This window comes from Paralichthys olivaceus, chromosome 6 (assembly GCF_024713975.1).
Source record: "Paralichthys olivaceus isolate ysfri-2021 chromosome 6, ASM2471397v2, whole genome shotgun sequence".
NCBI lineage: Eukaryota > Metazoa > Chordata > Actinopteri > Pleuronectiformes > Paralichthyidae > Paralichthys > Paralichthys olivaceus.
In genome coordinates, this window is record NC_091098.1 from 11,994,656 (window position 1) to 12,011,199 (window position 16,544).

A 16,544-nucleotide genomic window follows, 5' to 3' on the forward strand; every position below is an offset into this window, starting at 1 on the left:
TTTCTGGATAAGAGAAGGGGATGAGTGTAGGTCGAGGCTACATGGACGACCTGGACCAATCCTGTCATCTTCTCTGTTGCCTGCTACAGACTGAAGAGTTGGAAGTGAGCGCAGCTTTAGGAAATATCGAGTGACAGAAAGAAAGGGTCTCAATTGGCATGGCATCTATTTAATAATTGCAGAAATTTCTGTCTGTGACTCACATATCTCGACAACCATTCATGTTAAGTACCTGATGTAGTGCAGTGTCAAATTTAGGGCAATTTGGACATTTTATATCAATACATTTTGAATAAAGAGGCGACCAGTGCTCTGCAGCAGTGACTGAGACTCATCAACACAAGGGAGGTTACTGATCAGCATGAAACTGATTCTCCAGTTCAGGGTTCTGCAGCCACGGTTAACTTACTGCAGGTCAGTGCAACCAGCCCATTAAAAACTGATATGTTTACAATGGGCACTAGCAACTGCGACAGCCTGCTGATACATTATGAACGAGAACATAGCATCTCTTCACTTTGGAAACATCAAAGCTAACAAATTGTCTTGGATGAAAACATACAACAGAGGAATGCGTCTGAGATGTAAAACGGGGGAAAAGCAAAACACATCAGTCTACTCACAGCGACTAACCTTTAAACAAATCACAGGGAAATCTCCAGTGGAGAAGCTGAAGGGTTACGACTAAAACTTCACAAACTGCAATTTTAATAAAGAGTATTGCAGAAAACACTACAGCCTGAGCTTAAAAGAAACAGCCGAAGTTGATATTTTAAGGGGGGAGGGAAAGAAAAGAGTGAACACCAAATTTCTGTCTGACACAAATCCTGAACGGGAGAGAGAGGGAGGATGAAAGGAAAATGAGATGCAGAAGATCGAAGAAGTCACTCCAAACACTCTTTCTTTCTCAAAATAGGAAGTAACGCTGAATTTTCCGAAATCTTGTCACAGATGACAAGTTAACTCAAACAAAAATTGACTGAAGGTAAGACATCTTAAATCCAACCTGAGACAGGGGGAAGTGTCAGCATTAACATTTTCTAAATAACACACAGGAATCATAATAAAAGAAAGAAATGTCAAAACACTGCAGCAGAAGTGATAATGCAGGAAATCATTAAATAAAGAGCTCCTCCCTGCACCGAAGATAGACACAATTTACAAAGCCTTTGGATTATTTTCTAGTTTAGTGGGCCACTAATCAGGTTATGAAACAACAGCTTTCTGAGATCTCTCATCTTTCAGCATCTTTCTCTCTCCAGGAGCAGACATGTATTAACAAGAACTCAAAGCTATCTGTAACTACACATTTGATTTGGTGTTTTTGTGATTTGTTCTTCCCACAGAGATTGCATTCCGGTAATCAAACAGTAATTTGCAGCGTCGCTCTGCCTGTTTATATTTCATTTCCAAATTTATTAGCAAATATGTTTGACAAATTGTTACTGGCAACATCAGCAAAGATTGTCACACCTTCCATACCGACAGGAGACAGAAGAGACACAGTCTCAGCCTCACTTCCTGAGTTTTATTTACACAACTTACTGTGCTTAAGGATGTCTTTGTTTGCTGCAGTTTGCATGTTTAGAAAAGGATGATGCAGACAGCGTGAAACAGAGTCAGGTAGTCCATGGTCATATGTTTCAATGTATAGCAGACTAACAGTCCTCACTCAGTTTCTCTTCAATGGAGCCTAATACAATCTATTGTTCTGTCATTCACCATCAAGCAATGCAACCATAGATTGTATAAAAATTGGAGAACATGACGTCTCCCAAAAGTGATGTCAAATCATCTGAATTGCCCTCTGGTGGCAGCAGTGGCGGATTTAGCAATTTGGGGACCCAAGGCCAACACAGGCATGGGGCCCTCGGCATCCGTTAAAGGTACAGTGTGTAGAATTTAGTGATATCTAGTGTTGAAAGTGCATGTTGCAGCTGAACACCCCTCACCTCGCCCTCTCCTTCCTTACACACTGGACCTTTAAGCTGCTGTATAGATGTGCATTTTGCACATGGGATGATATAAGGTGTGTGACATGTGACATCACAATGGGATTGAAGTATCGGTAGCACTACAGACGAGGCGTTCAGGGGCAGTGTTTTCTGTAGGAGAGAAGAGCTCCCTTCACTTGAATTGTGTGGATGCCGACCTTGGCTCCCTCTGCCCTAAATTAGAGGCTATGTTGACTGCCGGAGCCATTTTAGACTATAATAATGATGGAATAGGGTGGAAGAATAAGAGTGTAGCAATGCTTTAGCGGAAACATTATTCACTTACACAAGCATAAAACAAACTGAACGTGTTTGCTACGAGTCAGAAAGGTGATGAATAGTGTTTAGAGGGCAAGAAGTGGGATTAGAGTGAAATTACTCATCAGCAGAATAAGAATGAGCAGCTAAAAACTGCCACACGGCTATAAACCAAGGATGATCAATACACTGTGTGGTGTACGACACACTCAGTGTAACTTACAAATTATTTATATTTATGACTTTGTTCTCCTGTTGTGAATACAGCTCAATCACATATGTATTTAATGATTTGTTATGCCTTCTGTGTCATGAGTTTAGATTGACTCCAATAGAAGTTCATGAGTTAAAAAGAAAAGAATAAATGACAAGCAGAAGGTGATAAATTGATGATGAGAGAAGGTGGTACTGATTAAATCAGAACAAATGCTATTAAAGAATATGTGTCCATGTCACATTTAGATGCATGGCTTTCCTCTCTTGTAATAGATTAAAGCTGTTAATATGAGCGGTCATCTATTTCAATAAGGCAGCCAGCATTTCCCGAGGTGTGGGGGGATAATGTTTACAGAGAAGACGCAGCTGCAGTCCCGATCACAGCCATTGATTTGGCCCTCAGCTCCACGGGACAGTCGGGCTCCCAGAGGAGATGGCACAAGGGCAATCACGGGACCCAGCTGGCCTCCTGGCCCCCTGCATTAATAATCATTCCTATTAGGAAGAAACAGTCCAGATGCTCATCTGGTTATAACATGTCCACTCCCTCTTGCTTGTGACCTCAACTTTGAATTGACAGAAACTTAGATTTTCAGAGGCTCCAATGGTTTATTTCATTCTCACCTCCTCTGTTAGTTTGTCAGCAGGGTACTTAAAAGAAACTCTTGAACAGGGCGCATTTACCCGAAAAAAATCTATTTTTGGTTTGTAATAACATTGTGAGACAGGGCTTTAAAAAAATAAAACATATTTAGGTGACAAATATTCCAAATATTGATCTTATTCAGAATAAGACATTATTTAAATTACGGTGTTTACGTGAGTTGCTAATAGAATATTCTATTCATATTCCTGTTTATGTTACAGAGCATGAATGACCTTTTGCCAATGTGATGTTTGTACTCATCATAACACCTCATAATATCCATTTGATTTGTATTTTGATGTTGCAAAATGCTGTAGGTCAGAATACTCCAATTAATTTGATTAGTGCTTATTCTAAGTGTTAACAGAGTGCTGTTTACACGCCGGTGTCTCAGTGACTCAGTGACTACTGTCTTAATCAGGGAATATATCGGAATATTTGTGTGCATGTTAACAAAGTCTAAATATTGTTTCATCAGACAGTTGGGTTGAGGATAAATAATCATGTTACCTGCCACCTCCCAACCAAGTCTAACTCTCGCAAATATCTTTTTCAATAAAAAACACCTCCAGAATCTCCAAACAACCATCTGCCTTTTTGACAAGAGCAGCCAGATATAAGAGAATGAGAGATTCTCCTTCTTATGACCGTGCCTGCAGAGGGTAAGGTCCTCCTCTGACTTCTCACACTTTTCTTTTTGAAGTAAGATTCCTCTTGTGTTGCGAGACCTTTTCATTATCCAGCAGAGATTGTGACAGCATATTTTACATTTTCCATACATCTCCCTTGTGGCTGCTCCTCACACGATACCACATCAAAAATACTTCACAGCCAAAACAATGCTTTTTATGTTTCAGAGGACTAGATGAAACGAAAAATACTTGTCTGATATTGTGCAGCACTGCCCCATAATGGAATCACCGATCTGTCTTGCAGCATATTAAGTTAGTGAATATCAGTGCTGCAGGCTTATTCTCTCATTATTTTGCTTAATATCTGAGCTGCGAGTACAGGACGAGGACCAGAGATCATTGTGCTCATGACAAAGAATAATCCTCAATGATCTGCTCAGTATTGTGCTCCTTAATGGTGCATCATCTAACAAATAACTCTATGCTGTTAAGCTTCAGAGCTTTGTGGTCTCCGAACAATAAAGGATATCAATATGCCACAGTCCATCTGTGCTATTATCATCCCGGAGAAAAACTGTGATTATATTCATCCTGTGCATCAATACTGGAAGGCAGACAGACACCTCGCAGATTGAGCTTTCTACTCTTGATTTGTCATTTATTCAGTCTAGAGTGATAATATGGGTGTGTGAATGGGTTTTAAACAAAAATTAGGACATTTGCTTGGCTAGCTACTTGATTTTTAACACAGCATGTGCATGTAGTGAGGGTAAACATGCCTGTCGGGTTCAATTCAGGGTTAGTTAGTTTTCTCTCAGGCTTGGAGGAGTTCGGACAGAAATCAAACTAAGCATCGCAAAACCCTACACTCTATAATCTTTGACTCTGACTGATCTTTCTGCCACTTCTATGTTTGCGTGCAGTAAACAGAAACCAAGATGGCAACACTTGAGATCAACATGTGGCTGATGTTTAGATCAGTAAAGGCAAATCATACAAATGTGGATAATCCTGCACCTGGTCACACAGCTTGTCCTCCAACATTTCTGCTGCTGATAACTTTCCCACTGACCCTGTCAAGGACTCACTACTGCCCTGACCTATCATGTGGGGATTGCATCTTGCGCATGAATCCCATTAATTTCTGAGGACGTGTGCAAACAACACACCAAACAAACACAGGATAGGTCAAGCAGCCATCTGAAAATACATATTAACAGCAAATATACACCGACAGTCCACAATAAAACAAAAACATTCAACTTCCGTTTTTTTGTACAATGAAAATCTTTTTAAACTGTTGATAAAACAAAACAAGCAATTTGCAGATGCCATCTTAGGTCAACATAATACGGTGGAAAAATGCCAACATGAATGAGGTTTTCATACCAATGATTATGAAGCTGAATGTCTTCAGCCTGATCCCAGCCCTGCAATCATCTGATGTCTGCAGCCTCCTCCATGTAAGCTCTGATTAAGCCATTCGTTACACTCGGGCCCCGTTTTACACTGTACTTTCCTCTAGTGATATTTCAACTGAGACATGAAGGATAGAACAAAAACCAAACACTTGTTTGGTGCAGGGAAAGATATAGCCAGAAAAAATCTGTTTATCTTTGATGTGAGGTGTTTATTCCTTCACCCAATAAAACATGGAAACTGTACTTTTTTATTTTCATACCAATATTGAGGGGCAATGAAAGGCCTGCTTTTGTTAGTGGTACCTGATCCTCTCACAGGCAATGGGGTGAAATGGGGTGATGTTTGTTATCTTGAAGAAGATAGGCAGTCGATATGATGGGCTGACTGTCAACTGATTTGCAGTCTAATATAATTAAAATTATATTTTGCTTCCATAGATCTGTTCATATGTGTCACAAGAGTCTGCATCTGAAGTTCCCCATACAGTCTGTCACCCTGAGATTTCACTTCACTCATGCAACGTTTCAGTTTATGTTAAAAAATAAAGCATAAAAAGCCTCCACTCCACTTGGAACAAACATCAAGGCCAGCTACATTTTAGTTTGTTTGAAAACACTATCAAATGCAAGGAGCTATTTTCTTTTCCACTCTGCTTTACAGTAAAAAAAAGATTGCAAAAAAGGTAAATTCATGTGGAGCATCTTTTGACAACTTGTGCATTAAATCTAGGCACTTGGTCGAATGCTGAAAGAAAATAGAAAAAAGAAGAAAAAATATTTTTCACTATTTAACATATTTTAGTGGAAGTTACCACAGGGAACCAAAACCATTTCAGACTTTCGGGGCCACCGGTGCATTCCTAGTGAATGGCATTATTCATGCTTGGCTGGAACATTGGCAGCCGGGCATTGATGGTCCATTTCAGGATGTGAGCGTGGGAGTCATGGTGAGGGGAACAGATAGGTTGGGGCAGCAGCGGCTGTGTCATAATGTGATTCAAACACGCCCTTTTTATAATAGGGCTTGTCCCTGTGCCAGGGGAACCGGGTGGCATAAACTAGTGGGTGATTACGTTAAACAAATGACGGCCTCATTAGCTTCATCCCCAGTGTGTCGCATGCATATATACAAACACACACACACTTTGCGATGATTTCTCTGTTCCTCTCACACACACACACACACACACACACACACACACTTACAGTGACATAAGCATTAGGATGGCTTTGTACACAGAAAAGGGCAGCACACAAAGGCAATACTCAGGAGAGTACAAACTCCATCCAATAGACTAATTAACATATCCCAATTACACCAGCCAGTATGGTGCTGCAGTTAGCTTTGGATGATGCTACACAATACAGCAGAATGTGTCACTATGAACGCCCATGTCCTAACAACATCTGATCCGCTCCCCTAAAGCTGAGCTAATGACTGCAATTAGCCTCGTTGGATTCCAAGCGTGGGCCTCAGCTGGTGAGATGTTGGACAGACACTTTTTGTTTTTGCCACACAACTCGATGTATGAACATTATGCACAGACATAATGGCGTACAGCAGCACAATAATGTGAGAGGCTACGTTGATGACTCGAGTCCTTAATTACTTGACCTGATTTACGGCGACCCATCTTCGCGCATCGGAGAAATATGGAGTGCTCAGAGACGCACTGGGAAAGAAATACCAATGTGTTTGTAATCGACTACAAACAGCAATAAATTCTCTTAATTTAAAGCTGTATGTCTGAATGTGCAAATGATTTCAACACAGAACATTTCAGTCTGAAAATGAACTTACATTTAATATTTGAGCCAGACTGTTTTATCTGTCGGACAATAAAAAATGTTTATCGTCATAAGGGTTTGATTGTGTCATCTCATCTGTCCATGTATTGGTTGGTCTGTTAAATTGGTTTCAAGCAAGATTAGGGAATTGTTTTCACTTCCTTTAGCACTGTGAGATATAAGGCATTTTTTTAAACACTTTCGTTGGTTTCCCAGAGAACAGATGGATCATAATGAAAAAGTCATATTTAGAGAACTGATATATGAGTATGTGACATTTGGTGCAGCTTGATTTAATTTAAAGTGACTGTTGGGCCTTGGCAGATGTATGTCCTCTCCTGACTGCCATGCTACTTTTCTTATAACAGTATTGGTTAATATATGATTTTTTATTTCCTATTATTGGCTTCAGATTCAATCCCCCAAATCCCTATCATCCAGCTTCTGTTCTATATCTCCTTTAAATACATATATGGTTCTGATGGGATTATCACTATGCGGATGTATTTTCCCTGTTGATATTAACAGCAGTATGGATTATCTTGACATTCAAGATTCCTCTCTTAAGTAGCATTTTGATGTGTAGCCAAAATATAACTGTGCACACATGCTTGCTTTATCCTGGAACAAAATCTACCTATCTGAACCACTTTGGTGTCCCGTTGTTGATTTGGTATTTTGATCATGTAAATGTGATGGTTACTTCTGCTCTCACAGTGTGGATTTTAGCCCTTAAAACTGTGGGTGGCTGGAAGCTTTCAAACACAAGCCCCTGGGAGGCCACATTAACAACTGGGAGGATACCCACAAAAGCCACAGTGAGCTCTGAGGACCGGCTGAAAGGAACATCACTGATCTTATTCGGGAAAAGTGATGTGACTGTCGAGGGGAGGAGGGCAGCCTCTGCCCACTGGGACACTGGTCTCACAACTCCAGCATCTGCCACCTGGTCATCAGCTAAATAATGCATGGAGCTGGTATGAATCCTGTCACACCCAACCCTGTACTCATTATTGTCGGTGAGCAGCGAGAAAAGTCGAGTCAGCAAAGGCTCCGGAGCAGGAGAGTCACGGCGATGAATGCAAACACGCACCACACACACATAAACATACAGGCAAAGTGTGGCTCCCCAGAGGTTTAAAGTGAAAGCTCGCAGACATCCACGGATTAAAGAAGGTTCTTGAGATTATGCAAGAAAGCTGAGTGTGGGCAGATTAAGCTCACAACCAAGAATGTAACCAGTTACCAGAGGACATGAAGAGTTCATCTGTCAATCTGTGTTGCAGAGATGAGATTAAACAGAGTTTGTATCAGAATAAGAGAGTGAATATGAATATTTGTGCCCAAAAGTCACAGCGACCAAGGGCGCTCTCTCTCTCTCTGTCTCTCGGTTTCCCTGCAGGAACATTTCCCATCAGAAGCCTGCCACACCGCAAAGGCCATTTTACTCCCAGAATAGCAAATCTGGGGAAATGTAATCTTTGAAGTCTCCGCTAAAATAGCCTGACAAAGCCATTTTGTGGCAGAGCAGCAGCAGGAAGGTTCAGACACCATCCAGAGCTAGATTTCAAATGACTAATTTTTAGGCTCTGACATTTCTGTTACATTGATTGACCTGAATAAAGCCTAGTACTTGTTCGATGTATGAAGTTCAGTTGAATGAAAGCAGTTGGTTCGGGGAGACACAACCAGGCCAAAGGCTGTTAAAAGAACATGCCGTATCTATTAATAATTATTTTTGCCATTAAATGATCACTAGCACAGAAGCTGTATCAAAAATTGGTTAACATTTTGCATCACATAATCCCTAATCCAGAGGTGACATCTTCAAATTACTTATATTAATTTCTAAGACAACAGAGTAAAGCAAAAGAAATCCTCACATTTAAGGAGCTGGAACTGGAAAATGCACAAAACCACAAGTGTATAATCAAGCACTCTGTCAAAGTGTCCTTATCCACCTGCCAGTCTCTTACTGCGCATCTCTGTCTCGCACCAGGTAATTAGCATTTTGGTAAGGCCTAATCATGTGGACATGGTTTTTGATTTGATTCAACCTTGATCTGGGAGGGAACTGCTGAGGCACTGGCAGGAGGTTTGCACTTCAGACATGAATGGTAAAGAGGAGCAATGGGGAATTTGATAACAGCCGTCAGCTGCTCGCCCAATCTGTCGAGGTGACGGCACAGCACAACAACACTGCTGCTGCCACACGAAGGTGAAGCCGGGTTGTTCGATGTTACCGCGTGTTTACATGTGCACTTTTACATGTACACACACTAGAGGACACAGAATGCAAAACACACATTTGTGACTACAGGTATTGATGTGACCTGTGAGGACACACATCCAGCTTCTTCATATCAAGGCTGACAGTTGTTGAGCTCCTCATTAACTCTACCAAGTCTCATCTGTGTTTGTGGCAAGTTTAGGCAAAAACTACTCAACCGATTTCCATAACATTATCTAAAGGGGTAGGGGCCTGACATGGAAGAACCCATTGCACCGTGGATTCAGTTTTTTTCCAATTTCTCAAACATTTTCATCAGTTTGGTTGATTTAATTTCATTGATTAAATTTTGTTGATTTATTTGGTGTAGATCCAAATTAAAGTCTGGATCTAGTGAATCTAAATGTGGGGGACTGTTGGGCCTTGGCAGAGTTGTGCACTCTCCTGAGGATGCACCAAAGACACGTGTCACACCAAAAACACAGGATCTCACACATAGTTTACAATGTAAAGAGCCCAGTTAACCATGTCAAGGGCTCTTAAAACGCACGAAAGAACATTTTATCTGAAGCTAACCCCAAGATAAAACTACATCCAGACATCCCATGTGTCCAGACTCACAGTGTATACTCACTGTCTTCTTACACCAGGAGCAGCCGTCAATAAAGATTTCTTTTTCTGAAATCCAATTGTTTTTTGATGAAACTAATTCTTAACACGTCAAAAGCTAAATAAAGAAACCTGAACATGGCGTTGCTCTGCAATATTCCTTCAGATGCGTCATTTTTAAAGCACATGGTTTTTTGCACATGCAGTTTTTTTGAACGCCATGTTCAGTGACAACAAGTCTGTCCTAGAAATGTCAGTGTGGTGAAATGAGACAGCGGGATCACACTTTTACTAGATAATTCCTAAAGCCTGCAGAGACACGGAAAAGAGGACTTCAGTGGCGTGCAAGTATATCGAATCGGGCAACAAAATGGGTCGAGAAGATGACATCCTCTGAAAGCAGAGTGGATTTGAAGTGTCACAATTCAATTTGAAAGCTAAATTACACTGGGCCTTTTGATTTCTCTGTGTGGATAGATGAGGGACGGGCTAATGCATTTGACACCAGAGTGGTGTTGAATAAAGTGGGAGAAAATTTGTCGCACCCCACCTGTCGGATATCTTCCCTTTCAGGTGCATTGTTTTTCTCATGAAAAGAATATAGATATATTGTTAAGAGACATTTGAATGAAATCTCTAGAATGTACAGCTCAAGTTCAAACTTAGCATTAGGCAGCTAATTACAGTCTGACAACTTAAACTGTTGCTGTGTCCTCCTTCATCTGGACAAAGTAGTGAGGGATTAATGTGGCAGATCACTTATCTATCCTAACGACACCGGTTTCATTGGTTCATAACTGACTATCAGCATGAGACCATCTGGCCTCATAATGTTCTGCATAACGCGGGTGCATGTCCCAGTGTAATACCTCTGCTTCTGCCTCAACTAAAACATGACTTAACCACTGCACCACATCTGCTGCTCAGCAAATCATGTCACTTTTGTTGAAGAATGAGATGAATTAGTGTGAGAAAACTAAACATATTCCTCCTCCTACAGCACTTTAGGCATTTTATATTTCATGTTTTTTGTTTTTTAAAAAGAGACAGAAAAAGTTAAATTGCCATGGAGTTGTAGCTATCAAGAGATTGTAATTTCCCTGACGTCTCATTTCTTCTGCAAACTGTTCGCTCTCTGTGCCACTGAAATATCTGGCCTCACTATTCCCTCGCTGCTCCACTTCCCACAGCAGTTTGCCCCATGAAGCAATACAAACATGTTGGCAGTTGAGTAAAGTATATACATGCGTCTGGTAATCATTACCTCCACTGGTACCCATTCTCCCAGGTTCAGGGCTGATGCATATCCAACGTGGCAGCCGGTCGCCAACACTGTGCCGGGATGAATAGTCCATCATCCCTGCTCCCCTCTCTCTCTCGCCACACTGCTCCCTGCCTCTTGCCAGAGCCGTTTGCTCAGCTGTTCCCCTCTCTGACCGCATTTATCCCAGATGAGCGGCACAGCTTACTCCGTTAATCTGCGTAGTATGAGTGTGCCTGTGTGTGTGTGTGCCACTCCATTCCACGCATCCTCTCATTGGCCCCCCGATGACCATTTAAAGACACGCCCTGATCGACAGGGGACACACACACTGGAGACGCTGGGTTTTAAGTGGAGGTCATTTGGAGCATACATCTGAGGAGCACAAAACGTCTGCAGAGATGTCACAGCACATTACTATCTTCTGATTCGTCTACTCAATGATGGCGACTCCACTTCCACCCCCCAGTGAGCCCAGCAAAGCAGCAATAATATCCCCTAAACAGAGGTGAAAGCTTTGAGTGTGCACATTTGGGCTGATGCTTGATTAAAGACCTGACACCCACCAGAGACCGGCTCAGCATTAGTGTTATATCGTATTTCCCAATCTGTCTCTCCTCGTAAGACTGAAGCCATAACACAATTCAGGATAAGTATGAAGGTCTCATCCTCAATTTAAACAAGTCCCATTTGTCAAATGATTGTTTATTCTACATGGTGACTGCAGGAGAAATGGCTCTGACGAACAACAATGAGAGTGGAAAACAAAGTGGCTTCCTGCTATATCAAGAAATGGGGTTTCTCAAATGCTGGAACATGAATATTAAGTGTGTAAGCAGATATGTCGCATTAGGTTTTGAAATGCAAGGATGCATATCATGGAGCTAATTCAATTAAAAGTTAATCTTAATAATTGGCTTCAATTTAGGATTATGAGTGAAGACGTTAACGGATTAATCAATTTGGTATAACAGTAAATGAAGAAATTTCAACTTTCACCTCGGCTCACATCTGCAAGTCTGTTCACCTGCATCTGCATGTTTCCTTTGACTTTGCACTCATGTTACCTTTAAATCCCTTCTCACACCGTTTAATGCAATTTAACAGCAGCATTCTGCCGCAACCGTGCAGAGGATGTCTGGAGCATTTTGTACTGTGACAAGATCTAAATGTTACTTAATACATTCACAACTAGCACCAAAATGCATCATTCATTGCCCCTCATTTCTACTTTTATGAAATGTTAAAGAACTTTTTTGTGCGTCTGATACAAACACAGCACATGCTTTCAGACTCTGCCAGTAAACTGTGTCTTCTGGGCCACAGACTTCCTGGCTGTCTGCTGGCAGAGACGGAGGTGACCAGACATGAGCAGCTGTTGTTGTGGTTGAACCAATCCCCAGTTACCTATTTATGTGCCAATGTGTGTGTGTCTGTGCATGTGTGTGTGCATGTGTGTGTGTCTGCATGAGAGAGAGATAGAGTTTATGTGAATATGAATGTCTCAGGAAGAGAAATATGACGTACACTCTCTTATTTGGAGCATTTACATATAATAAAATAAATCTCCTGAGGGCCTGACCCGTATGGAATTTTGGTTTTTGGTTGCCACTGCCAATGCTGATATTTCAATACTGATATATCTACCTATATATATTAAATTGGCAATGATTCTTGGGATGTCCTTATTAACCTCTTATGACAAACGTAATTGACGTTTCATATTTTATAGCTTACCAGCAGGTAACTTATTATAATAACTAAAAATACTAAGAAAACAAATAAATTGAATTAGAAAACATTTGTTTTAGCAAAAATGTATATATTTTCTACAGTGTTCATTCTCTAAAATAAAAGTTTTAGTATCAGTGCATATCAGAACACCAACGCTTATACAGATAAATCTGAAAGGCTTCTATCGGCAAACTGATAAATCCACCAGACTCTATCTAGTAAACAGAACAGTATCACTTCTGTTCTCCCCTTAAGACCCCTTAACTGACACAAACCAGACCACAGACCCCATCTGACAAGATTTTTGCTTTCTTCAAAATAGTGAAACATTCTGTCCGAGTGTTACATATGGATGAAAATACAGTGAAAGTAAATGATTTCACTTTTTGCCTGGGACCCCTTTTCCCCCTTTTAATGAGCATTGGGCGTCCCTGGACTCCACTTTCAAAACCCCTGAACTAGTACGCTACTCAGTAAAATACATATTGCTGCAAATAAAGGCCCAACAGTGCTATACCACATTTAAATCCACTCGTACTTATTTGAATCTGCACCAAATTGCACACATTCATAAGTCCCCTAAACATGTCTGACTTTTTCCCATCAAGATCCATGAATTACTCTGAGAAATGAAGGGTGTTGTGAAATTCAATGGGTTCTTCATGTGTCATTCCCCCACACCTCCACAAAGAGTTTTTGGTTAATTCTGTTAGACATACACAAAACAGTGAAACAACTGTGAGTCTGACACAAGTGCATCCATATCCATATCTCTCTGCTGTCATGACTTTCATCAGGCTCCCTGCAGACAAGGTGAGATCCCCACCATCCACCTCCTGCAGACTGCCCACAAAGTAAAACAGATAACCCCCCTCAGCCCTCTTTGAGGAAGCTCTCTGTATGCCTCGACTGAGATTTATGCAGCGGACGACAGAAAAGAACAGTGGGCAGCTGAGCTTAAATGGCGGCTTTGTCTTTCTGTACACTGACTGTTTTGTGATCCATCATGGTTGTGTGTGTGTGAGAGAGAGAGAGTTGTGTGACTGGACTGTTTCTGTAACTCCACAACCTGCTCTTCCTGCTCAGAGTGGAGAAACGTGCCACTGTGTTTGAGTTAGAATTTTATACAAATCTTTTACACACAACATGTACAGAAATACGAATAGAAATAATGTTACGAGTGGATTTATAGATTTTCTAGTTGAGACGATAGGAAACAGAAAAGCTTTCAAACAGCTCTTTTGAATTAGAGGACTCAGAGCTCTGAAGAAAACTCTTCATTCAAAGTAGCAATAGCTTAAAGGTCAACACATTCTCAAGAAGTTGTAAAATGCTTCAAACCTTACAAATGGTTCTCTAGCTTTGACATTTGCACAAGTGTAGTGGTGTCAGAGCCGTTCTGTCAGGGATCCAGGTGTTTTATGCTATTAATCTGTAATGTAGCCGCAATCCTATGGCCTCAAGCAGTGATGATGAGGAGGCTGCGGAGGTCTGGTGAGCTCACTTCCTTCAAACTCCACACGCTCAGATTTTTAGTCTTTCAGCCCAAACTGACAAAGTGCTATTTGCCATTTGCAGTTCTCTGTGGAGCTATAATAGATCTAGAGACATAAGAAGTACTACACTCCCATAGACTTTAATGCACTGTTGTGATTATGACCAGGTCTCTTTTGGTGCAGACATTTAAATCTAAACAAGAACTGAAGGAAACATTAAAAGAAATGCTAAAGCAATATAGAGCTGTCGGCTAGTGCAAGATTTGAGCAATGTTTAAGGTACTTTGGGGTGTGTCACACAGTGTATTTGAAATGGACATGGTGCTGTATTGAAGAGGACTGAGACTGTGACTGAGACCATAAGCTCCTTGTTCAATGTGTAAACTAAATGTCTAATGTTAACTGATGGTCTAAATCAAGTGAGAAGTCCAGAGTTGACCTTAAAGCTGATAGTAAGAGTGCATGCGACGAGTACTGCACATTATTCTCTCATTCCTTAGTTTTCTGTCTCTCACCACTATTTTTATGGACAAAAGGCACAAAAGCCAACTAAGTGTAGTAAAAACTACACTCCCTCCATCATTGTGATTTTGACTCCCCCCCTCACACGGGTGTCTTTTCTCAACATGTCTCTCGAGCTTATGCTGGATCATTGCTGCATTTAATAGCTTTTCCCTGTAGATAAGACATTCACAGTTGATCTCCTTCAAATTATACCCAACAATGTACAAGTGTTTGTGTTATATGTTGTATTATAAGCTTCAGCTCCTGACTATGACAATGGAATTCACACGTGTGTGTGTGTGTGTGTGGAATTTTGAGAAACGAAAAGAAAAGAAAAAGGCCGTCAAGTTGAAAAGCATTCATCATCGTAGCTGCCTGCATTGAAAGACAGAACAGAAAGAAGATCACCCTGTGGTGAACCGAGACGCACTTGAGGGATGTTGTGTGGGCTGCATGTGTGAGTCAGTGGGGACATCATTGTTCGCTTTCGTCAGAAAAAAGTCTCAAGTGAAAATCTTTGGGGGATGTGAAAAGTGCCACAATACTGAAGATAAGTGATCTGGGAGGTGCAGGTTTTTTATCATCGTCTTGTTGTTGTCGTCAAGTTTAAATCACAGATACAGTGAAGCTGAGAATGTTCCACTAAGGGAGTCTGGACATTTTCCTGAGAGTTAGAAAATATCAGGATATAAAATGTGGAGCGTGTGGAGATGGGACTATAAATCAGTTTATGGGAACGCAGGATGTGTCTCACTCGAGCTTCAGTATCTACAGCTGCCATGTGTTCAGTTACAATCCTCTCATCAGCACAAGTAAACACTCACATTAATCATAGCTGATGGTCATTCAGAAAGTTTACAATAGTGTAGCTGCTCATCTTCAGCGAGACGCCAAGGCACCTTGTCCGGGTTAATATGCAGAGTCCTCCATCTTCTTGAGAAAGCCCACTGCTAATAATGCTGTATTGAGATGCAATAGCCAGTGCTCAGTTTTAATGGTGACTGATGGAGGCAGAAGGTGCATTATCGCTCGTCGTTCATCACGTTAACTTTGCACATTAGGAAAGCGAATGACTTTCCAGGAAATTTTATCAGTGGTAATAAAAGGATGAGCTGGATTTCACGAATAGAATTTTTCAGGTAATTCTCTGTCCTGCCTGGTTTGTCCTCACCAACATGTGACCGGGATATATTTGGAGTTATTTGCTCAAATCATGGTTAAAGACCGATCCAATACTAGTGCATTTTAAAAATAACTTAAACAACACATTTTGTTTGTTTGTATACAAACCCAATATGGAAGTGCTGATTGCTGTCATTATTGCACGACCTGGCTCAGCTCAAACCTTTGGAAAAACAAATTCATACGGAGAATGAGTGTCTGAATTCTTTGATTGTCTAGTTTGACCATCATAACTGAAAAAGAACACAAACAAATATATCTAGGAATACACAACACCCCTCTCAACTGATGTCTTGCATAAACTACACATTGCAGGTTTACTTGCGGGACTTTGCAACATGAAATATTACCACATTGCTGACATTTTATCTATGACTGTGGCAGTATGTGAGGTATTTCCGATGCTGTTATCGGAACATTTCTAAACACAAAACCATTAGATCTTAAAGAAACAAATAGTTCAAGAATAAACATGCAGGAGGAGAGACAAACTAAGCTTAAGAGCTAAAGAGAGGTCCTTAGTTTTCTCTCTTTGGAGCTAAGGAGAGAGGTAGAAGGGTTTTTACATGTTTT

At 40.9% G+C, this 16,544-nt stretch overlaps 1 protein-coding gene across 9 annotated transcripts in view; it reads right to left on the reverse strand.

The window, feature by feature from the left end:
• Positions 1-16,544, reverse strand: part of kazna (kazrin, periplakin interacting protein a) — a 166,151-nt gene that overhangs the window by 75,473 nt on the left and 74,134 nt on the right. Inside the window, exon 1 of one of the 9 annotated variants that reach the window (XM_069525925.1) lies at positions 11,059-11,284. The exons of the other annotated variants lie outside the window; for them this stretch is intronic. Coding sequence (XP_069382026.1) covers positions 11,059-11,236 — 178 coding nt within the window. The 5' untranslated portion in view covers positions 11,237-11,284. Of the gene's footprint in view, positions 1-11,058; positions 11,285-16,544 lie in introns of those variants that run through there. 9 annotated transcript variants of the gene reach the window in all.